The following is a 23,481-nucleotide window of genomic DNA, read 5'->3' on the forward strand; positions in this document are numbered from 1 at the left end:
TTTTACACCTAAATACATTGAAATAAGTGAGGAAAAAAATCACATTAAAATTATATTTAATATATGGTTTCATAATTATGTACAACATACAGTTCAGTGGTAGGGCATGAGGCCCTGAGTTCAAGCTGTAGCACTGTTCCCACCCCAAAATTTTACATAATATGTTCTTAATTTTTTATGTCCAATACTCCAGCAGTTATTCCCCTTCTTCATTATATGTATTAGAACTATCTGAGTGATTCCTATGCTCAAGAAATTTTAATAGCCAGGCATAAGGGCTCATGCCTGTAATCCTAGTGGCTTGGGAGGCTGAGGCAGGAAGATCAAGAGTTCAAAGCCAGTCTCAGCATCTTAGTGAGGCACTAAGCAACTCAGTGAGATCCTGTCTCTAAAATATTTTTTTTTTAAAGGCCAGGGATGTAGCTCAGTGGTAAAGTGCCCCTAAGTTCAAATCCTAGTAACAAAACAAAAAAAGCAATATATGTGACTTTTTTTTCCCCCGCTGGGGATGAAAAAAAGTGCAAGGGGCACTTTACTACTAGGCTTTTTATTTTTTGAGATAGGGCCTAAGTTGCTGAGGCTGGCTTTGAACTTTCAGTCTTGCCTCAGCCTCCCAAATCACTGGGATTACATTGTGCCTAGCAATGACTTAAGTAGGGCTTGAGGTTTTGTGTTTCTGTTTTCCATTTTCTATTCTGAGACTAGGGCTTTCTGTAGGTGATTGAGGGCATAATTAGAATGCATTCAGCCCTGCTGATCTACACACAACAAAACAAAACAGTGGAACCAGCTGTACACGTGCCTTTATTTAGATCAGTTGTTTTTTTTTTTTCCCCAGAATGCAGCCAAACATGTGTCTGAAAACCCAAAGTATCCAACCCTATTCCACTGGATCAGTTTACCCCAGAGAGGCCCATTCTAAACAGGCAGACCCAAGTGCAAGTTTGGTTACTGTCCCATGCATGGGAGAGTATAAGGTGAGAGGGCTCCAGCACGACTGAGTGACAAGTGCAATTGGCAGATGCTTCTGAAAAAGCCTTAGTGCAAGCTAAGGGGGTAGCATTTGCCTCAGAGCTGAGACAGCTCAGAATCAGCCAACCTTGGATAGGTAGGCTACACAGCTGAGGCAGACACTTGCCTTCATGTGGCAAAGGAACAAAGTTGTTTTCCCAAGGGTCAGGCTAGACATGACAGATCAAGACAGTATAGAGCAAAGTGGAGGCAGAACACGATCAAAGAGGTGCCTGGAAGCATGCTGATGCAGCTACTGGATCCTTTGAGGTAAATGACTCTAGCTATATTGGGTGAAATTGAAATCCTGAGTGATCTTGCATGGCCTTGGATGAGGCCAGCCTGGTTCAAGCATACATAGTGAGCTGTAGCCACTGAAAGAAGAAGTTCCAAGATCAGAATGTAGACAAGAAAAGGAAACCCCAGCCCTAGGAATCTTATGGGATGGGGGAAAAGGAACAGACCAGAGAGGTAACATGTTTTCCAACATAAAATTATTTGGGAAGCTGAGGTCCCTTGTGAGCCTCTGCTAAGTATATGTGTCCTGTGGACTACCTTTCCCACCAGGCTTCCTTCCTGTCCCATCCCTCCACTACCATTTGGAAGTGAGGAGCAGAGTGGGTCCATTTCTGCCTCATTTACTGCCCACCTTGAATTTTTTTAAACATTTAAAGAATATTTTTAGTTGTAGATGGACACAATACCTTTATTTTTATGGGGTGCTGGGGATTAAACCCAGGGCCTCACAAGTGCTAAGCAGGCACTCTACCACTGAGCTACCACCCCAGTCCCATCCAATTGAATTTTATGGTGCAGGGTCAGTGTGCTGCATCTGTTATGCTTTACCTCTAGAACATTGAGTTTGATGATACCGTCTCCATCCTTGTCAAATGCATTAAAAGCTCCTGTGTAAAAGAAAACACAGGCCAGAGGCCTGTTACAGGCTCACTCCAACTTCACTACTCAATTTTCTTAAGAGGACCACATGTTTTTAAGAGGATTATCTGCAGGCAGAGCATCACCAGTAACCCTTCCTTTGCCATCCTTTTCTAGGTCTAAAGAGGCTTTGGCCTTTGTTCAGCCTGGACAGAGTAGACTGGAAGATTATCTGGCTTCCTATTGCCAGAGCTATCCCATGGGAGGGGGCTGGAAGTACTCTAGAGAGCAGAAGGGCAGTCCCCACTTACTGAACATGCCCTCCAGCCTGACGAAGCAGCATATGAAACTGTCAAAGTCAATGTTCATGTGTTTGTCTGCGTACCGCATGGTAATGATGTCATAGAGCTGGCTGTTGAGGTGGAATCCTGTGAAGGGGCAGGATAGAGGACAAAAGTGAAACTGGAATTCTTAGACCCCATTCTATTTCCTCTAACCCTTTAGGCATACTGTCCTCAAAAATGGAAATGAGAAACTTTCCTTTCTTTAGTAGGGTCCTAGTAGCTTAGTCCCCTCTCCCATTCTCACACCCACCAGTTATAGTCCACATGCCTGCCACCCCCTTTCTTCCCAGCACCTGCATCATTGACAGCATTTCTCATCTCATAGCTATTGATGGTGCCAGACTGGTCTGTGTCATAGTGTTTGAAGATTTTCTGGTAATAGAAAATTTGAGGAAGGTCACATTCACAATCCCTAAATCAACCCTCTTTTTCATTCCCACACTTTACGCTCTCATCACACCTGCCAGGTCTTGATCTTCTTCCATAGATGATGGAACTCTTGCAGGTTCAACCTCCCAGATCCATCTGTCTGGAGGAGGAAGGTCAGGGCTACTGGCACATAGCAAAATCCCCCTGGACTGGGAGGGTGTGGCTAGGGGACTCTGCAGGGAAGGTAGCCCCATAGGAAGCCTCTACCTGAACTCCCCTACCCCCTGCCCTATCCTGCTATTAAACACCCTACCACCACCACCAATAAAGTTCCTGCAGGCTTCATAACAAGCCTGCCCTCTAAGGATCCTTCATGTTTAGATAGAATTTCAAGCAGGATCTCAGGCTTGAATTAAGAGCTGGGGATGTGGCCAGCCACAACCCAGTGTTCATCCTTCTGATTCTTTTTAAACCAGTATATAGGATGTCTGAGTCCCAAAAAAACCAAAACAACACTTTCAGATGTTGAGTCAGGATCTCCTTCCCTGGGCCCAAATTTGGGCCCTCTGCCTGACTAGGCATCCCTGGTTTTCCTGGCTCCTGTGGGCAGACACCAAAGGGTTGGGAAGGGTTGACAGGAAGGATACATCCATGAGAGCAATCATGCTACGGCAAGACTCCAGCGTGAACCCTTGTGTCTTCAGATCCTTGTCTGGGGGCATGGAGAAGAATGAGGAACCACTTTCAGACAACTGGACCCCAGCCCCTCCCCCACACCTAGTTTGAGTAGCTCACGCTTGTTCACAACTGTGTTAAGGACATTCTTGAGTTCATCTGCACAGATCTCCATGTCCTGAGGAGAAAAGGAGAAGAGTCCTGGTTCAAGAGTAAAGCAGCTGATAGAGCAGAGACTTTGCAAAATAAATCCCAGCTATTCGCTTTTGTGAAATCCCTGTTTTGATTCTGTTAGGGGAAGCTAAGGCTCTTCTGAGGAAGATGGGGACAGACAATGCACCTTTAGCTGTATAGACAGTGGGCAGCTAACACATAGGACAAAGGCCTCTGAGCTCCCCAGTGGATGTGTCAGTCCAAAACTCAAGGACTTGTAGGTTTCTGTCTGCATACATTCATGCCCAAAATCCAAAATGATGTCTGTTTAACAATAATGAAAGAATGGTAATTTGAACAGTTAATCAAGTAGAAAAGCAAGCTCCTGTGGGAGTCTTAGGGTTGGAAGTACTTACATCACCTGCTATCTGCTTGAAAATGCTACGAAATTGCTGCTGTTCCTCACTTTCATAGTCTGTATTGCCAGGCCATGGCTGTAGAAAACAAAGGAAAACTGGTTCACAGGAATCAGGGATGGATGGATGAATTTTGAGGAAAGCTGCTTTTGGGCCAAAGGAGCTGGAGTGCCCAAAACAGCCATAGGTGGCAGCTGGAGCTGGGCACAGGGCTAATGCTCTTCTTAGTTGAACATAGTAAGCTGGAGTGAGAATTATCTAGGCCTTAGCGGCTCTTCACTCCATACCTTGCTAGCCCTGACACCTCCAGCCAAAAGACACACTAGTAATGCTGACATGTAGACAGCCCCACTGATCTCACCTGACCCCCAAGCTAAAGCCTTCTCTACTGTTTTGAGCCCGTATATTTCAATCAAATAGGCCCCAAGCAGGTCAAAATTCTTCCAGCTGCCTCAGTCTCAAAGGATCCCCTCCTCCCCATTCCACTGTGTTGCTGCTCCAGGATAAGAGAACTCGGCTGTGGATTTTTCTGGGGACTTCTGCCCTTTAGCCTCACCTCCACTAAGGCTTATATGGCCACCTCTCCCTACTCCAGTAGAACCCTCCCCTGAGTTGTAGAGGACTCCATTTCTGATATCAGTTCCCCTACCTTTCTACTACTATATCCCCCTCTTGTCAGGAGTTCAAGGACTAAAGACAGAAGTTGTTCGGTCTCAACTCTCAATCTGATTCTGTCTTATTTGGTCTTTTCCTCTACCGTCTGTCATTGTCCTGGCTGGATAATCTCCAGTGGGGAGGCTCAGACTGTAATTCCAGTCCTAGGACTAGTTTCATGTGGCAATAAACCCCAAGACATTCACCCAAATATCATCCCAAATTTTAGGGGAACTTGCTGAGAGAAAAGGTCAGTGGGACAAATCCAAACATTAGATGTTAAAAAGACACCCCCCTGGAAACCCTTCCAGCCCCCATGTCCCCCCAAAGCATAGGAGGACCCCTGTTGTGTTCTGGCGACCCCATTCATGCCACATGCTCAGAAACCTGTGGGGATTTCTCTTGCTTATCAGGGCTTGTTTTGTCTTTGCCCTCCTCTGACTCCTGGTCCACACCCAGCTCCTTGTTGCTGTTTGCTCTGTCTGAAACGAAGATGATGGGCTGGAGAGAGGAGGGAAGTGGGGAGGGGCAGGAAGGAAGCAAGGATTACAGGCTGAGCAGGCACATTTAGGCAACCTCCCCCCGGAGTAGCTTTGTTCAGTGAGAAGAAAAGATCAGGGTCAGGAGCTCCTGAACCTCAGTTCAAGCTCCATCTCTGCCGCCAATAAGCTGTGCGACTAGGGAAAAGTTGCCAGGCCTCTGTGGACCTCAGATCTTCATTTTTTAATACCCACCCCATCTCTCATGGTAGTACAAAGGTGCAACAAGGTAAGTACATGTGAAAATGCTACCAATGTTATAACAGCATGATCTAGAGGAGTGATTTTCAAATATTTTAGACTTTTTTCCCCAAATGGAAATAACTTCAAATTCAATTTCCCCCAGAAGTCCTGTATAAATAAAGTCTTAATAAAAGAATGGAGTTCCAGCTGGCCACAGTAGTGCATGCCTATAATCCCAGCTACTGGAGAGGCTGAGGCAGAAGGATGGTAAGTTTGAAGCCAGCCTCAACAACTTAAAGAAACCCTGTCTCAAAAAGAGCAGGGGGTGTAGCTCAGTGGTACAGCACCCTGAGTTCAATCCCCAGTAAAACACACACACACACACACACACACACACACACACACACACACACACAGAGCTTCTCTGGTTAACGAGGACAGCTCCTTTTCCTCCGTACCCACATCACCATGGTGGCTACTGAGGAACCTCCCATCAACCTCTGGGACTTTGTAGAGTGTAGACTGAAAGAATGATTAACGGTGTGGTCAAGTCATGATCAAAACGCCAACTAGCCCTGTCCCTCACATAAGAAATACTTTCACTGGCCTGTTTACTCATCTATTAATGGGGATAGTAAAACCTGGGCTTTTCTCCTGACAGGGCTTTTGTGGAGATCAAAAGAGAATGTAAGTTATACTGCATGTAAAATTATACTGCAAAAATATTAAAAATGCTACAAATGGGGCTGGGGATGTGGCTCAAGCCACATGGCATGTGCGCGGTGCTGGGTTTGATCCTCAGCACCACATACAAATAAAAAATAAAGATGTTGTGTCCACTGAAAACTAAAAAATAAATATTAAAAAATTCTCTCTCTCTCTCTCTCTCTCTCTCTCTCTCTCTCTCTCTCTCTAAAACGCTACAAAAATATAAGGGATATTTTTAAGATATGCTCATGCAAAAGAATATGCGAAGGGTTGGAGAGCAGCTGCCATGTCATGCCAACATAGGTGGAAGATATTGCACCCATAGGCAAAGTCTGGGAAAGACTTAACTATAGGGTTTGGGGGCTGAGTGCAGAAAACAATAAAGTAAGCAGATTCTCAGAGCAGAAAAGCAACCTGACCCACCTCTGCCCCATTGTCTTTTCATGCTGCTTGTCAAGTGGGCAGGCCTACGACTACAGTTCCCCCAGCTTCAGCACCCAGCAGGCTCTGAAGGCCCTGGCTTGTTCTTTTAAGAAAGGGGCCTTGTCCAAGCAATTGAAGTTTGCAGGGATCCAAAGACAAGTGGAAGTTACAATCTGAAAAGGGATAAACGCCAGGAGACATAGTGCAGCCATGGAATATCCCTGCCAGAAACATGAATCCAGGCCCAAATAATTTGTGTTTAGACAACACAGACGTTGAGTATAAGAGGCTGGCACCACAGAAGCGAGGGCAAGAAACAGGCCTTAGATGTAGTTTCCAGTTCTAGTTCCCCCACTTATTATGTGTTTATTTGGGGACAAGTCACCTTGTCTGAACCTGTACCCTCACCTGTAAAAGGGGAATAAAAACAGCACCCACTATTTAAATACTGTTATAAATAAAAAATCAAAAACCTAATTTTAGGGGCTGGGGCTGTAGCTCAGTGGTAGAGCGCTTGCCTTGCATGCATGAGGCCCTGGGTTCGATCCCCAGCACCACATAAAAATGAATAAATAAATAAAAATAAAGATATAAAAGAAACTAATTTTACCACCAGCACAGTGCTTGGTAACTGTTGGTTCTAGTCTGGGCCAGTCACTATATTTGGAGAAACCCTGTGATGGACCCACTAGCATCCCCATAAATACCAGCACCAAACCTTGTCTGATGGCCTGTGGTGGGTGGTTCAGAGCACAGGTGGAGCCAAACCACTGGACTCCAAAGCTAGCTCTGCCTCTTCTTGGCTGTGTGACCCTGGGCAAATTAGTTTGTCTGTACTTTTTCTTCCCCTCTAAAAATTGGGATAATAATGGTGCCAATCTCATAGGGTGGTTGTAAGGATTGAGTTAATCCATGGAATGCACCCAGCACAGTGTCTCCTCAGCAAGTATCAGCTGTCACTATTACACACTCAAGATCCCAGTAGGGGCACAGGGAAGGAGGGAGAAGAAGAAGCTAGTCTGGCGCATGCATCATAAGAGCATGCACACACATGCACATACACAACTCTCTACCCACTCACCCCGTTACACCCACCTTGGTTTTTTTCTTTTTCTGCATAAGAAAAGGAAACAGTAAATGCAGAATAAGTGAAAAGCAAGTTGCCAGAATGGCTGGTGGCATTGGGCTTCCCTGCATCCTGATCCATACTTGGGGTAAGGCTCTGGGGTCCAGATATCTGGATTACTTTGTATCAAAAAGGAAAAATAGGTGAAGGGAGGAGAGAATTCTTTTTCCACATCTATGTCTAGAGATGTGGCTGCTCTAGCTTTGTTTTAATAATCCACTGTTGTTGAATATGGTCAGGGGAAGGGACCTTCTGGCTTTTTTTTTTTTAGTGAATTTGGTAGCTGATCATGGTAGCACACACCTATAATCCCAGTGACTCAGGAGGCTGAGGCAGGAGGATTCTGAGTTCAAGGTCAGCCTGTGCAATTTAGTGAAACCCTTTTTCAAAATAAAAAATAAAAAGGACTGGGGATGCAGCTCAGTGATGGAGTGCCCCTGGGTTCAATCTTGGGGTCAGGGGATAAGATTGGTTACTAAAACACTAAAAATGTGACTCACTCAAACTGACTTGGAAATAATTTGAATGACAGAAAAAAATCTTTTTAACTTTGGAGAAAACATTTAATGTAGGGAGATTTGAAATCCAAGTTTGGGGCTTCTTTTGTAAAATTAGAAGGTCTAGTGGGCTATACTGGGCCTGGAATTCCCTGTGGTAATAATTAGCTGAGTTAAGAGTGGCTGTTTTCTGCAGCCTCCAGATTGCCATAGTTGCTGCCACTCCAGTTGTCCCTCCAAAACTGAAGCCAAGTGATATGTGAGAACTGCAGACAAATATGCCAGTATTAGAGACAACCAAACCCCTACACCTGCTTGTTCTATTTCAGTTAGGTGACATGCCAACTCCCATAAGAATTTGAATGTACAACTTCTAATAAATCCTGTACATTGATTATCAGTGTCTGAAGAATAATAATAGTACCAAATGCATATTTATTCTAAAACCAAATATCTGTGATGATTCTGAAAATCTGAGCACTAGCATAGAGTCAGAATCCTGACCCTGTATGTCCCAACCAGGAAGACAGTTCAGTGGTCATTTGTCCTCCTATTGGCTCATGTCACACCCACTGAGCACAAGACGACTTTCTAACCAGAGCCCAAAGCCCCAAGGCAGCCAGGATTTTCCTCAGTATGGAGATTCTAAGGCACAACAACTCTGTGCTTCTGGTGTAGGGTTCTCAGCCCTGGGGGCCTGCTTCAGCAAGGAGGTGGGGGGACCTAAATCTGGAGTCAGATTCTGGATTTGAGTTCTAGTCCTGCCTGTCAATTATGAGCTCCATGAATGCAAGGAAGTCATTTAACCCTACTGAGCTTCTGCTTCCTTGATTCAAAGGCAGAGATAAGAACCTCATCTACTTCTCAGAAAATTTGCAAGGATTAAGTGAGATACCATATAGAAAAGTACCTTACAAGTCATAAAACGTGAATAATAACCTCCATTTGAGTGTCCATGTTGTACCAGACATTTCACACATGATCTTATTGATTTAAACCCCACAAAAGCATTGCCAGGCAATCATTATCATTATCCCCAATTTTCAGAGTAGGAAACTGAGTCATAGGGGTTCTATAATTGTCCAGGTCAGGTCACCCAGGCAATAGATCTGAAAGATCCAGGTTTTGAAACTGGGTCCAGAGGTGGTGCATTTCCTTTTCTCTATGCGAGAAATCCATTGTTTTCCAACTTCATAATCCAACATTGGCTGCAGTTCATGTTGTCATCCTTTCCTATGGCCTTTTTTCCTTCCTCTTTTGTTCAAACTACTCCCGTTTTCCACATTTCCCAGTCCCTGAACTAACTAAATGGCCTTAGGACTATGAGACCCATTACTTCTGGCCATGCCTACTAGAAGTTGCTGTAACAATCCCCTCTGCCAATACCCACTCACCCTTCTATCCCAACCTGTTCCCTGCCTGAACTGGGGAAGCTGACCTTCTGACCCTTGTCACACATGAGAGCTAATCCACTCACCACTGGCCGATCCACGGAGATTGTATTTTCAACTTCCCTGTAAGAAACACAAACATGGTTTTCAGTGTCACCAGGAGCAAGCAGGAAGCAGATGGAGGATTTGCTCAGTTCATAAGGCTTCTTGGTGCCAAACTGGGACTAAACTTAAGAGAACTCCTGGAGCTAAACCTCTACCCCAGGAACCAGCCCCATGTAGGCACCATCCCCAATAGCCAAGCCCAACCACATGGCTTCTTGTTGGTATTGTCCAGAGCTCCCTAAAGGCATGACACAGCTACCTCCCCATGGACCTTGCACTTCCAGGGATATAGATCAGAGTATGGCAGGGACTATCAACATATCTGTGGTGGGCAAGGATAGGATTGGCCTTACTAGCTTCCCTTGCCACACTAACCTAAAATTTCAATCATCTCCAACATTTCCTATACCTTTTCTTTATTTTGTTTTTATTCCTTTATCAACTCCCAAATCTAGCATACTACAGTGTGTGTATATTTTATATATATTAAAATATATATATATACATTTGTTATTGTTGTTATTGTTATTTCCTATCTATTGTTTTTTCACACCAGCTGTTAAATTTCATGAAAGTGGGGATTTCTTTCTGTTTGATTCACTTCTCTATCTCTAATGCCTAGAAGACCAGAGACACAGTAGGTACTCAGTAAATATCTGCAAGATGAATGAACCAACAAATGAGGGAGAAGTGACATAGGAGTGGGAAAGAGATGCAGACTGGCCAATATGTCCCAGGGAACCTTGAATAAAACAATTCAATTGCTTCCTGCCTCCATTATGTGGAATGAGCCATGTAAGCTTTTAGGGATAGGAGGGGAAAGTCAGGTTGTTACTCACTCAGATAGATTCCGCTTTTCAGAGAAGACCCGGAGGATGAATTCCCCCTCCTGATGGGGCTCATAGGTGGAGGGCACAATGACATACTCGCTGGGAGGCAGGCGGAAGCGCTGGGACACCTCCCGCATGTTAATGTAGGTTTTGCTCCTGGCCTTGGAGGCGTTATAGAGGAAGAAGTCCTTCTGCAGGTGCTGCTTGTTCCCATGCATCTGGGGGACAGAAGAGCCTGTGGAACCTGAGCCTCTTGGGAGGGCAGTCTTATCTGGTTCACAGTTCACTCCAGAGGTCCCTTCCCAACTCTGTGGTCACCCATTCACAGTCTCCCACTACCTACTTCCAATTCCCAAGGCCTCAAATAGCTCAACATCACTGGAGCTCCCTACCTCACTTCCTCTTCCTTTTTTGTGGCGATTCAGAAGTGAAGGTCAAGTCTATTGTTCCCACACACAGGGACACTTACCAGAACTGCTGCTTGTCTGCTCCGAATCCCCTCAGGCTGGGAAGGACCCCAAAGAAGCAGAGGGGCCTTGGCTGGGTTCTGAGGGAGGTGATTCCTCCATCCAACCCCTCAGAACATGTCTGTGTGACTCTGCTTGTGGGTGTGTAGTTGCGTGGGTATGAGTATGTGAAGGTGTATGGTAAGAGGGAGAAAGTGCACATCTTGGGGGTGCAGTATCCTGAAGCACTTTCTCTGCAGATGAAATAATGTAGGCAGGGCCCTCTCCTATCATAGTTCTGCCCACAAACCCCACCAGGAAGCGTCTCGGTGAGCCACAGACAGACTCAGGACCCCCAGGGAATGCTGCACACAACTGCTGGCGCTGCCACTGCTATACCTCTTTGGGAACCTTGAGGAGAAACAGGAAAAAAAGACATATCAGATCTGAATGAGAATAAATAGTTGGCAGAAGGGAAGGCAGGCAATGACAGAAATGCAGAATATGACTCCTCGTGAAGCAGGCCAGCCTGTCAGACCCAGCTCCTCTCTACGGCACCCCCTGGAATTTCCTGCTCATTAACAAACACAAGTGAGCTTGATAACAGGAGTTCTGGGGTTCACTCCGTATTAAGGAAGCTAGAGGACCCTTTTGTCCCCCAAATTCTTCTTGTTACAAAGGTGTTTCCTGGACTGGAGCTGGTCAGGGATTGCATACCTCGTAGATGGCGAAGCCAATGGTGAAGAGATTGGCCCCCAGTTTCCGGTCCTTCCGCCTGTTCTTCTGCATCAGGGCCACCAGGAAGCTGCAGATCACTTCAGAGTCATCAGGGTCATCGTCCTCCTCCAGGAGCTTCAGGCGGTACTGTGGGTTGGTCCAGAAAGTGTCTATGTCCCCCAGAAAAGAAATGTATATTCAGATCTGCCTCTTAGAGAAAGGGCAGGAGGAAAAATGAGACAGACACCTTATTCATCTGTATCCACCATGTGATGATAAATTTAAGGTGCCAACTGGATTAAAGAACATCTAGAGAATTGGTAAAACATTATTTCTGAGTGTGAATGTGAGTGTTAACAGAAGGAATTGGCTGTGTGTTGGTAGACTAAGTGGGGGTGGGCACCCTCTGATCAGCTGGGGGCCCAGATAGGTCAAGAATATGGCAAGAAAAGAATTCTCTCTCCCTCTCTCTAGTTAGGATACTCTCCTGTCCTTAGATATCATAATTCTAGGCTCTCTGACCTTTGGGCTCCAAGACTTATATACCAGTATCATCACCACTCCCCCTGCCAGTTCCCTTCTTTGACCTTGGACAGAAAATTATACCACCAACTTCCCTGCTTCTCGGGCCTTCCAACTTGGACTGGACCACACTTACTGGCATCCAAGGGTCTCCAGCTTGCATATGGCATGTTGTGGGACTTCTCAGCTTTTATTATCATGTAAGCCAATTCCCCTAATAAATCCTCTGTCTATCCATCCATCCATCTGTCTATCACCTATTCTATTGGTTCTTTTTCTCCAGAGGACCCTAATATGCCCTGCATCTAGGTGCTTAATAAATATTTGTTGAAAACATGATTTAAGTATTTGTCTAAATATTTGATGGGTGGAATCTCTACTTTTATCAGATGGAACTACACTGATTGGATGTGTAGTTTATCTTTTTCTCTGAACTCTGATTTTCAGCCTTTGATGATGGCTTTGCTTTCCTTACCTGCACCACTAATGTTGTTGAGCCCTGGGATCTAGTTCTAGACCTCTCCTCTCATCTCCTGTCTCCCTAGGCAATCTCCCCCAGTTCCACTTTTTAATTGTTTCCTCTATACTGATGGCCCCTGAGCCAGTCTCTCTTCTGACTCTCTTCTTTCCTTCTTTTTCTCTCTCCCTTCCTTCCTTAAACATTTAAGAGTTCTTATCATATAATTCTCTAATAAAATTTAATTAATTATTTATTTTTGTGGCACTGGGGATTGAACCCAGGCAGGGCCTTGGGCATGTAAGGCAAGCACTCTACCAACTGAACTATGTCCCTAGCCCAATAGAAATCTTCATCTGAATATTGGATAGGGACCTCAAACTTGCCATGTCCCAAACTAAAGTCCTCTTCTCATAACCTCACAACCAATCCATCTAAAACAAACAACATGCTGATATTTTTCCCCCTCAGTGTGTCTTCTATTGTCTTATGTTGCAATGTTGACGTCATCTGCTCAGGTCCCTACACTGGGAATCAACCAACCAATCTACCTTCCTTTCTTTCTCTTTCTTTTTCCCCCCTTTTTACTGGGGATTGAACTTGGGGTCTCTTAACCACTGAGCCACATCCCCAACCTCTTTTCTATATTTTATTTAGAGACAGGGTCTCACTGAATTGCTTAGGGCTTCACTAAGTTATCAAGGCTGGCTTTGAATTTGTGATCCTTCTGCCTCAGCCTCTTGAGTTTCTGGGATTACAGGTGAGTGCACCATGCCCAGCACCCTTTTTCTTTACAGTACTGGGGAATCAAACCCAGGGCCTCACATGCTAGGTAAGGGCTCTATCACTGAGCTATACTCCCAAACCTGCTCTGAACATCTTGACATCATTTTTCATTCTTCCCTCCCTAAATTACCTAATATACATTCCCCTAAATCTGCCTTCTCCCCTCCATCTCTGCAGCTACTGACTTGGTTCCAGGCCTTAAGTTAGTAGCTACTGTGGTTGTTCTGACTTTGAACAACCACAGAAGCTACTAACTTTGTTCTCCACTAGTATCCTCAACATGACCAACACAGTATTGTTCTGACAGTTTCCTGCTTAAATGTTATTACCAGCTCCCTTGCAAACTCCACAGCATGGCAGTTTCCTTCTCAGTAATATAAACAGGATTTCATAAGATAATAGACGTCTGGAGCTTTGCAGAGACTCAGAAAATAATCACTGATATGATTCTACCTGGAACTTGTTCTGCTTGGACCCTTCCCCCATCAAGAGTATCTCCCACCTGGAAAGTTGCGGCAGCCTCCAGCAGAGCAGCCCCTCACCCAACGGCCCTCATTCACGGACACTGTCCAGGTCTGAAGCTTGTCAGACTCCAGGGCATCAGCTGTGAGGTTGCAAATCTCCAGCTTTGTAAAATGGTAGATGAAATCCTCATATGACATCCTGATGGGTTGAAAGAAGAGATATCCATATAAGAATAGGTCAGAAGAGGCTGGGAATGGGAAGACTCCAGGATGACACAGGACAATAAATTAGTTCAGAGGAACTTGATCAATGTCCCAGAGAAGCCTGCCTTTTCTTTTTAGGGTACAATGTCAGTTTTAATGCGTCTACCCCAAACTATCATCAAGTCTTCTAGTAATGACTCAAACTCATGTATGCTTGATGGAGGAGTTAGATGAAATATTAGTTATCTAAAAGCTTGTCATGTCCCATGTGTCCCTCTACAGCATACCAGGCAGAGTACCAGGCCCAGGGGAAAGAGAACCTTTGGAAAAGGATGAAAAATTAAGCAAACAATTTTAAGAGTGACAAGCCTTACAAATAAATGAATATCAATCCTGGAGGAACTAAGAGAACACTGAAGAAAGTTCCCTTTACGCTGAGACATGAAGGATGAGTAGAGATGATCTGCGTGAGGGTGAGGGTAGCATTAGGGATCAGGGCAAGTAGAGCTTCCCAGGCTCAGAGGAGAGTGATGTTAAAGCCAAGGAACAAGTGTGGCTGGAACAAGATCTGCATTATGCTGCCCTGGTCCTGGACTCAGTCATCACTGTGACCTGACTATGGTTACTGTGACCAGAACCTCATTGTTGCTGGCCCTCTAGCTGAAGGAAGAGAACAGAGCCCCAATCACCCAAGAACTGAAATCCGACAGCATCCGACTGCCTAGGGACTGAGGTCTGATATTTGACCTTCCTTCCCTGTCCCTTACCCCTTCTGGGTCCTCTGGGTCCTGGACTCACCAGAACTCTCCATCCTCAGTGACCTGGTGCTGCAGACGGGCCTTCTCATCTTTGTCCACAAAGCTCCAATCCTTCCAACTGGTGGAGAAATGGAGGGATTGTGGAAGGAGAAAGAAGGGAAAGGCCTGAGGTGTGTTGGGATAGGAGATATCAGAGAAATAGAAAGTTGAAGTAGCGCCTATCTCCAAATTGTAGCCAATGTGAGCCATGAAAATGCTGGTCTGACCTGTCACCCCCAGTGAAAAACTATAATTTCTTCCTGCTATCTTCAAGATGAAGACCAAACTCTTTAAAGAGTATATGAACTGTAGCCTTCTCTAGCGGAATATTTTTTCACACTTTAAAGATAAGAGCTAAACTCTTGGGGGGTGGGGGGCTAGGGCTATAGCTCAGTGGAAAAGCACTTGCCTAGCATATGTGAAACAGTGGATTTGATCCTTAGTATCACATAAAAATAAAATAATTAATCTGTCAAAAAAAAAAAAGAGCCAGACTCTGCAAATAGACAAACTGAGATTCTCCTTTTTTTTTTAATTTTAATATTTATTCTTTAGTTTTATTTGGCGGACACAACATCTTTGTTTGTATGTGGTGCTGACGATCGAACCCAGGCCGCATGCATGCCAAGCAAGTGCGCTACCACTTGAGCCACATCCCCAGTCCTGAGATTCTCCTTTAATAACAGACCTAGCTGTGTAACCTTGGGCAAGTCATTTAACTCTCATCAGGTTCTGTTTCCTCAACTGCCAAAGGGAAATGATTACATTATCATCTCACAGGCTGAGTAGATGAAATCATGCAATGCTATATAAGAAACCGAGCTACTAAGACAAAGACCAAGCATGGAAATATCTTTTTTTTTTTTCCCCTCTCCTGTCAGGAAAACATCCTAGTATCGTGTTTCTGAGGCTGGGAAGTTTTTTACAGACTCTCACTGCAAGTGGGAGGAAAAAAATAAAAAAGCACATTTGTGTTTTAGGCTTACTGAGAAGAATTAAGCTAAATTGGGTTCTGGAAATGCTTAGAGTCCAAAATTACTGAAGGAGAAATGGAGATTCCTGAGGCCAGAAGAAGGGACATGGGCTGGAGGAGTCTCCTTGAGTGACCAAGGGCTGGGCCCCACTTGCCAGCAATGGAGAGATCAGCAGGAAGTGGATGAAGTCTGGACATCAAACTGAGGCTGAAAAGCACAGGCCAGTGGAGTAGACAATGATGGGGTATCAAGGGCCTTTCCAGAGTAGAGAGCCCCATTCATAATCACTCTCTCCAAGCATGTCTACATTTCCCATCCAACCCAAACTAGCCAAGGGCTCCCTCTTTGTGATCCTTACCATAGCAATGGTCTCAATTTATTAGTGCATGTCTGTTTGTTTTTTGGATGGGCAAGGCCTGTGTCTCTGTGTTCATTTCTACATCCTCAGACAGTATCACGGCGCCTGGCAGATATTACCAAGGAGTGAGGATTTGTCACATGGACAAATAAAGCAATGCATGTGAATGTGTATAGGAGAAAGGAAGAACATCAAGTCAACAACTTATTACAGACTATCAAGAGAGGCTGCCTGCTCACAGAATATCTCCAGTGCCTACATCTGTGCCTCCTATTTATAGTTGGTGTTCAACAAACATTTGCTAAAGGAATGAATAACTGAAATAAACAGTTAATTGCAGTGCAATGGGATAAAAGGTGTTAGGTACATAAGCACAGGGCCCCACAGGACCTGGGTTTGGTTGTTAGCTACTGAGTCCTGCTATCACCTCCTAGGAATAAAAAGAGAACTCAAGAGGCCACCTGCCATTCAGCAGAGACAACCCTGAACCAGTGATTGAGTGGGACTGTAGAGGTGTTGTAAATGTTCTGTATCCTTCACATAATAACTTTTCAATATTTTCTATTTTTGATGCCCCTAGTTTATTCCTTTAAGAGATAAAAAGTAAAATTCTTTCAGAGGGGATTGTGCACCTTTGTATGGTGACAAAAAGGGAGGGGGAAAAAAAGTTTCAGCACTAGGTAAGCATGTTCCAGAAACTGTCACATTTACTTCTTATAACTTTATATCCACAAGTGTTTATTGTTTCCATTTTACAGATAGGACAAAGAGACAAAAAGGGAAATCACTTATCCAGTCCATATCCCTGACTTAAGACTCCGTTCCTGCCTGAGCCTGGCCCAAGCTTTCTGGAAGCCTTCCTTTCCAGTCTACTGACCATCAGCAACTTCTCTGTGTCCCTGGCATCCCTGCTTTACTCCCAGTCCTTCCCTGAAGCCCACATCTGCACCTTCTTCTCTGAATGATGGTCATTGGTTTTGAGGGTGATATTACACCCAGCAATCATAGTACTCTCATGGCTCAGTTCCCAGTCCAGCTTTTCCCAGACCCTGTTGCCGTCTTCCATGGGTCCCCTCACTTACCCATCACTCCAAGAGCCATTCCACTCTACCTGGCCCCAGGGGTTCCGCAGCCGCACCAGCTTCACTTTCTCACCTTTGAACAGGGCCTTGAGCAAAGTGAAAAAGTTCTCATGCTGTGGAGCCTATCTAGAAAGGGGAGCATCTGTCCTTCCCTGAGGGCTGGGATAGGGATGGAGAGATAATCTGTTCTGGGACTGTCCTGCCTGTGAAATGTTAGGGTGAGGGGTCAAAACCTTAGGACTGAGTGAGAAGGAGTTAGGGCCTGACTGTTGTCTAACCATCTTCTAAGAAGTGACTTTCCTAGAGAACATCCTAGGCCATTATGAGCTTCAGAGGAGGAACAAACATTAGGGTTCTACACTAGCTTATACACATTAGGTATCTGTGTGACTTTTAAAAAAGCCACCTACTGCCTGAGGAACTACAGACAAATGCCCCCTCCAGTTGGACCATTTAGAAAAAGGTGCCTGTCCTCCAGTGGCTCCCATGGGCTGAAACAAACAAGAGCCCCTCTCTATCCATCCCTCTGTCTGAGCACAATCTGTCCATCTGCGTGCAATGGGCCTGACAAGGTTTCTATCTGTGACATACCAGGAAAATCCAGAATTCCCAGAAGGAACAAAACATTCTAACTGTTTGAACATTAGAGAACAAAAAACACAACAGGAGACTACCTTTGTAGAACCAAAGCATTAGTTCTATTTGTTCCTTGGAAATTTTGGGAAAATTATCATCTTTAACATTAAAAGAAAAGATAAACTGAGCACCATCTGAGGCAAGGTCCCCCTCTACCAGTTCTCAAAACCCTCCCCACTCCCAGGTGCTTTGCTTGTACCTTGAGTGGAATTCCCTGATTTGGGGCAAGCTCTGTGGATAGGGAAGAGACATATAAAGCTAAATTCCAACTTTAGGAGGTCAATTCAAGTAGGTCCCCATACCCCACCGAGCCCCAGCTGTCTCACCTCCTCCAGCCCAGTGACGGAATAGGCATGACCCTTGACCAGCCCGCAGGCCATTCTTGTCTCATACTGAACAGGAACAATTGTCTGTGGAGCAATAACCAGGCAGCCTGTTAGGAGTTAGGGGAGCAGAAGTTCTGCTGCCTGGAGAGTAAGTTCATATAAGTCCATTTTCTGGTTTCTGTGAGGACAAGAACTACTTTGCTCCCTGAAAGTATCCCTCATGACCAGGAGCAGGGGCCCCACTTGCCCTTTAAGAGCATCAAGAAGGCAGCCCCAGAGCAGCTGGTCACTCTGAGAAGGTTCTGCCTGGACTATCAAATAACAAGGTAGACATTGGGATGCAAGGTGGATGACAGCATTTCTGTTCCTCCTTTATGGCCCCCTTAGGATTCTTCAAAGGAAGAAGGTGGAAATCTGGGGTTGTCCTGGATTTGGGGTTCCTCCTTCCCCTGAGCCCATCCAGGATTGACTATTCCTAGAAAAGGGGCTCAATGAAACATATGGGTCTAAGCTTTTCTCTTTACATCCCCTCATCTCCTTCACACCCACCTAGAAGATGATATTCAAGAAATCAAAAGTCACGGCATCCAGGGATAGATTTCTTAGGAGATCCCTGTTCAGAAATGAATGTGCTTAAGAGTGCAGGGATAGCTGTTCCATGTGCAGAAATATTTGAGTTGTAGCCACAAAGAACCTTGGCAGAAAGGTCGGACTGCCAAGGCCCAATAAATGCTAGATAGACTGCCTAGGTGTCAGCAGGCTTGGAAGCACAGCAGATTCAAGGGGAGATTCCTGGACCCATATTGGGCTTAGTAAATATAATAGCTGCATATTGGGATATTGTGCTTGAGTAAAAAAGTTATAGGAGAATACTTATTGGCATATTAAGAATATAAAAACTAATGAAAAAGCAGGCTACAAAGAAGTATAAAGATATGACAAGATTTTTAAAACAAAAATGTAGATTATATGCATAGAAGAATTCCAGAAGGACATTTATCAAATGTTAAGAATGATTATTTTTAAATGGGGAAAATATAGGTTGAATTTTCCTCTATACTTTTCTGTATGACTCAGTCTTCTTTCATGAACATGTAGACCTTCTGAAAGTATTAGAATGTAAGGCCTATGAGGAGGGAGACTTTGATTTCTTCACTAGATTATTAAACAAAGGGGAGATAATTTGCTTCATTTGCAGTGGTTGCGAAGGAGAGTCTGACAGCAGCAGGGGAGGGTCATGCAGCTTGCGGGTTGGTCTATTTTGACAGTGGGAGTCATACACACCCGTGTAGGTCTGTCATCTGAGCCTCTGGGGTCGAGGTCTGAGTCCCTGAGCAGCGAATTATCCATATTCCTCACCATCCGTGCAATCAACTCCCCCATGTTCAGACCAGAAGGAGAGGTTCCATAGGTCATGTTTGTGCCATCCTGAGGCCCGCCAAGAGTGTGGGGGACAACCCAGGAGAGGGGAGAGAACAAACAAAGGAGGGTGGAAAGGGAAGGATATAGAAATAAGGGAGGGGACAGACAAAGGAAAAGAGGAGAGATCAACAGAGCATGAATAGAGAAAAGATGGAGAAAAGTGATACAGAAAGCAAATGTTCATCTAATTTAGCCAACTTGCCTTCTAAGCCTTTCTATCTATTGGGAATGTTAGGCAAGAAGGGAGCAGGAATTAATTTGGGCCCCTTCCTCTGAAATGGAAACTACCAAGACTACATTGAATAGCCCTCAGGGAAGGTGTCTCTCCTGAAACTCAGGAGCCCTGGGCATGATCTGCCATCTCCTTACCGTTGGTTCCTATATCTATCCATTCATACCACCTTCTTGCACTGAGAGGCCGATCTTGCAGATGAAAACACAAAGCCCATGTTGCAAGCAGGCATTGTGGTCAAGGCCAAATGACTAGGAGGCTTTCTTAAGGAAATGACTGGTGGGCCCAGGCCCATAGTCAAGGATGAGGCCAACTTATGGGGCAAGCTTGCACTGAGCAAATCAGACAAGAGAGGCCTCCATGACATAGGCCTCTAGACCTATTTCCACCTAAATTTCAGGGTTTAAAATGTTCTTGCCCAATTTCTTTATTGAAAATTTTCAGGAATAACACTCTTTAAAAATTCCTCACTTTCAAAGTCAACAATCTGCTTCTGATTCTAAAAACTTTCATTATGTCTCAGCTGGAAGCTTGATATTGCCATTAACTGAGTGAAAAGCTTCCCTGCCCTGCAACCCACACCACAGACTTACATCAATGGAGCAGCCCATGAGGGAACCTCTCTCAATGGCTTTCCTCATAATCTTGTACATGTCTCTGGGAGCATCCTTGATCTCAAAAAACTCTGTCACCCCTCCTGTGAAGTCCTCCATGGCTTCTGTGGTGTTCCCACCTTTCAGGGCTTCATAGGAACCATGCAGCCTTGAAGAAAGGACAAAGACCAACCTGGAGTCACAGAGTTCCAAGAAATATGACCAGGTCCCCTTGCCCCCAGAACTTTACTCTTAAAATCCTGTAATATTCTCTCATTTCCCAATAGTTCTATGAACTAATGAAACAATATGACTGTCTTTCTTCACAACAAAGCTGAACTCAAGAGGACACAAAGAGCTAGAAGCACTGGCAGTGGAACCAGCTATTCTATATGCTGAACCTTGAGGTAGGGCTGGGTTAAAGCCAATAGCAGTGGGAGTGGAGCTTCTAAGTTGAGAGACAGTATGGTGTAATTATGAATATGCTACAAGCCCATCTATGAGTTCATAAGATGGAGAGAAGTAAAATTGTAGGGTCTGAGCTCTAGAGATACAATGCTCTGACCAATGACTTTCAACACCATCAGGAAAGTAGAATTAAAAGAGTTCACTATGGAAAGCTAAAGCTAAAGGTTTCTTACACAAATCTTCATTTCACCCTTTTTTTTTTCTTGGTGATGCTGGGGATCAAACCCAGGGCCTTGTGCATATGAGGCAAGCACTCTACCAACTAGGCATATCCCTAGCCCACTCATCTCTTCTCTTAAACTTAGTATTCTTGGAGATGTCACAGCTGAATTCCCACAATACATATGAACATAAACACATGCATCCTGCTGTGACACTTGGGCTCCCTCGCCTCTCATCTGTCTTACATTCTATAGTATTGCCTTACTTAGCATATGCCTTCTCCAGCAGAGCACTCCAGAACTCATTGCGGTGGTTGGATTTGGTGAAAACCAGTTGATTGTTGTACGTTGGGAGACAGTCATCAACAACCACATCCACCCAGTCTCCATAGCGCCAGAACTGCACAGAAGCATGAAGCACAGGGTCATATATCAGATTACCATTAGGACATATGGTTGTTCATCCCATTTTGAGTTTGTGATGTGTATATCTATTTCTAGTTGTACTGTGACCTTCTTGAGGGCAGGAAGTGAGTTATAGACCACTTAATCTCTTCCACAGAGTACAGCCCAATACTGGGTAGAGTAGGTACTCAATGTCATGTTAGGATTTGAGATTTTCATTCCCCAGCCTAAGAGGTCTGGATCTGCAGCTGAATATGCATATTTTTAGGTGTCCCAGATGATTCTCAATATGTAGCTAAGATTGAGAACTCCTGTGATCAGGGAAGGCGTACTGATACTGATTTATGCATTCCTGGCACACACCCCACCATGCTTTTGGTGGTATTGAGGATTGAATCCAGTGTCATTAAGCTATGTCCCCAGCCCTTTTTATTTTTTGTCTTGAGTTTGAGACAGTTCTAGCTAAATTGACTGAGTTGATCTCAAATTTGCAATCTTCCTGCCTTAGCTTCTGGAGTTGCTGAGATAACAGGAGTACACCACCATGCCTGGCTGATTTATGTATTTCTTGATAACAAACTGAAGAAGAATCAAAATGGAAAAGGAAAGTGACTGAAAATAGACTCTGGCTATAGTAGAAATATTATTCGATCATTTTATTTCTGGATATCCTTTTTTGAATAAATGAATTTAAACTGAAAAAGGCCAAATGTGTAGTTTAATTTCCCTTCCAATGGTACTTTCTTCCTCATTGAAAAGAAGACAAAAATCTGTCTGGTCTTTGTGTTTATGGCCCTTTAGATATGAGATCCTTTAAATGTCAGAGGGAAACTGGTAGTTTGATGGCACAGGGAAGACATAATTCAGGGCCTGGTTTCCATTCCCATTCAGAAGCCAGCAGGATGCAGAACCTGAAGACAGACCCTATCTGAGGCCTTCAGTGCTGAGGTACAAGACAGCAGGCATATCAACTGATATCAGGATACTGAGGAGCCATCAGAACTGGAGACAGACTCCTCAGAACTCCAGAAAGTACCAGATCCCCACATGCAGAATTCACTTCAGTTCTGGTTCAACACCAGGATTTGGCTCTTGTTACTAAGATGATTTGGACTCAGAATATTTCCAATGGCTGAATGGTTCTAGAATTAAGAGACTTAGTTCTGGACCAAACCAGAATCATGACCCCCAGATTAACTACAAGTTTCTTCCAGGCTCTGGAAGGGGCAAGTGAAACATTTAAAGGGCAGAAAGTAAAAAGAGCTGTAGTTCATGAACCAGGAATTCTGACAGAGCCCAAAGGGGCCTATGGCTTCCCAGAGCTAATATCTCACGGGCCTACTTGAGAAGGCCTGCTGGCAATAACACGGTAGCCAGCCAGCTGAAGGGCAAAAATAGACCCGTTAACAGCAATGTCTTCCTGGCATTCTGGGGTGCAGTGGAAGGTATGTGGGGCCCAGGAGTCAGAGATAAACACCTGCTTTCTCACAGGCTTGAAGCATTTAGGGGTTGCTGCCCACTGCTATGGCTGGGTGGGTGGAAAGAACCTTTTATGAACTGGAAATGGTGGGGGCTACAGCTGGCCCTCTTACCATATTCTCATAACCTCACCTGGAAGTGGAAGATTCCCGCATAGTTTTCCGTGAAACTTTGATCGTGGGGTATAACTCGGAAAAGAAGCCGCTCATTTAGGGTCAGGCAGGCAATGGCTGCAAGAAACCAGCAGTCCCCTGCAGGCAAAAACATGACATAGGTTTCATGTGGGACCTATCTGTCCCTCCATGGAAAAGAAGACCCCATCCCAGCCAGATGCTCTGTTTTGCTGAAGAATGGAGAGTCACATGGTGCCTCCTTTCCTGCTTCCAGATTAGACCTTATGGAAGTGTCAAATTAGGCAAGGAGCATTTGACAAGAACTCCTTGACAATATGATCAACAGAGCAACTTACTCTGGGTGTTTTTCTAAAGGCTGTAAGCAATTCCTCCTTTTGAAAAACAAACTGACTTCTATTTTGGACCTCAATAGAGGCAGAGCAATAGATGATCATAACTAGATTGGTTTTGTTTGGGTTTTTTTTTTTTTTTTTGTACCAGGGATTGAACCCAGGGGCACTCTTAACAACTGAGCCAAA

At 44.6% G+C, this 23,481-nt stretch overlaps 1 protein-coding gene and 1 non-coding gene across 6 annotated transcripts in view; one reads left to right on the forward strand and one right to left on the reverse strand.

Moving 5' to 3' along the window:
• Window positions 1-815: 815 nt before the first annotated feature.
• Window positions 816-23,481, reverse strand: part of Capn3 (calpain 3) — a 44,870-nt gene continuing 22,204 nt past the window's right edge. For 2 of the 5 annotated variants that reach the window (XM_078048946.1, XM_078048947.1), the window contains exons 3-21: window positions 22,962-23,080; window positions 21,212-21,345; window positions 20,317-20,485; window positions 18,070-18,153; window positions 17,108-17,193; window positions 14,695-14,772; window positions 13,731-13,891; window positions 11,464-11,633; window positions 11,146-11,157; window positions 10,310-10,518; window positions 9,452-9,488; window positions 3,845-3,922; window positions 3,396-3,453; window positions 3,248-3,312; window positions 2,692-2,760; window positions 2,525-2,603; window positions 2,199-2,315; window positions 1,858-1,916; window positions 816-1,385 (exon numbers count right to left, since the gene is read on the reverse strand). In XM_078048946.1, coding sequence (XP_077905072.1) covers window positions 1,359-1,385; window positions 1,858-1,916; window positions 2,199-2,315; window positions 2,525-2,603; window positions 2,692-2,760; window positions 3,248-3,312; window positions 3,396-3,453; window positions 3,845-3,922; window positions 9,452-9,488; window positions 10,310-10,518; window positions 11,146-11,157; window positions 11,464-11,633; window positions 13,731-13,891; window positions 14,695-14,772; window positions 17,108-17,193; window positions 18,070-18,153; window positions 20,317-20,485; window positions 21,212-21,345; window positions 22,962-23,080 — 1,811 coding nt within the window. In that variant the 3' untranslated portion in view covers window positions 816-1,358. Of the gene's footprint in view, window positions 1,386-1,857; window positions 1,917-2,198; window positions 2,316-2,524; window positions 2,604-2,691; window positions 2,761-3,247; window positions 3,313-3,395; window positions 3,454-3,844; window positions 3,923-4,885; window positions 5,000-7,446; window positions 7,465-9,451; window positions 9,489-10,309; window positions 10,519-11,145; window positions 11,158-11,463; window positions 11,634-13,730; window positions 13,892-14,694; window positions 14,773-17,107; window positions 17,194-18,069; window positions 18,154-19,353; window positions 19,498-20,316; window positions 20,486-21,211; window positions 21,346-22,961; window positions 23,081-23,481 lie in introns of all 5 variants that reach the window. The other 3 variants (XM_005316456.5, XM_040275054.2, XM_078048945.1) reach the window with 3 other exon arrangements.
• On the forward strand, window positions 6,839-6,911 carry Trnaa-ugc (transfer RNA alanine (anticodon UGC)). The gene has a single exon. It is a non-coding gene; the product is annotated as a tRNA-Ala (tRNA).

The sequence above is a fragment of the Ictidomys tridecemlineatus genome, chromosome 5 (assembly GCF_052094955.1).
Source record: "Ictidomys tridecemlineatus isolate mIctTri1 chromosome 5, mIctTri1.hap1, whole genome shotgun sequence".
Lineage (NCBI taxonomy): Eukaryota > Metazoa > Chordata > Mammalia > Rodentia > Sciuridae > Ictidomys > Ictidomys tridecemlineatus.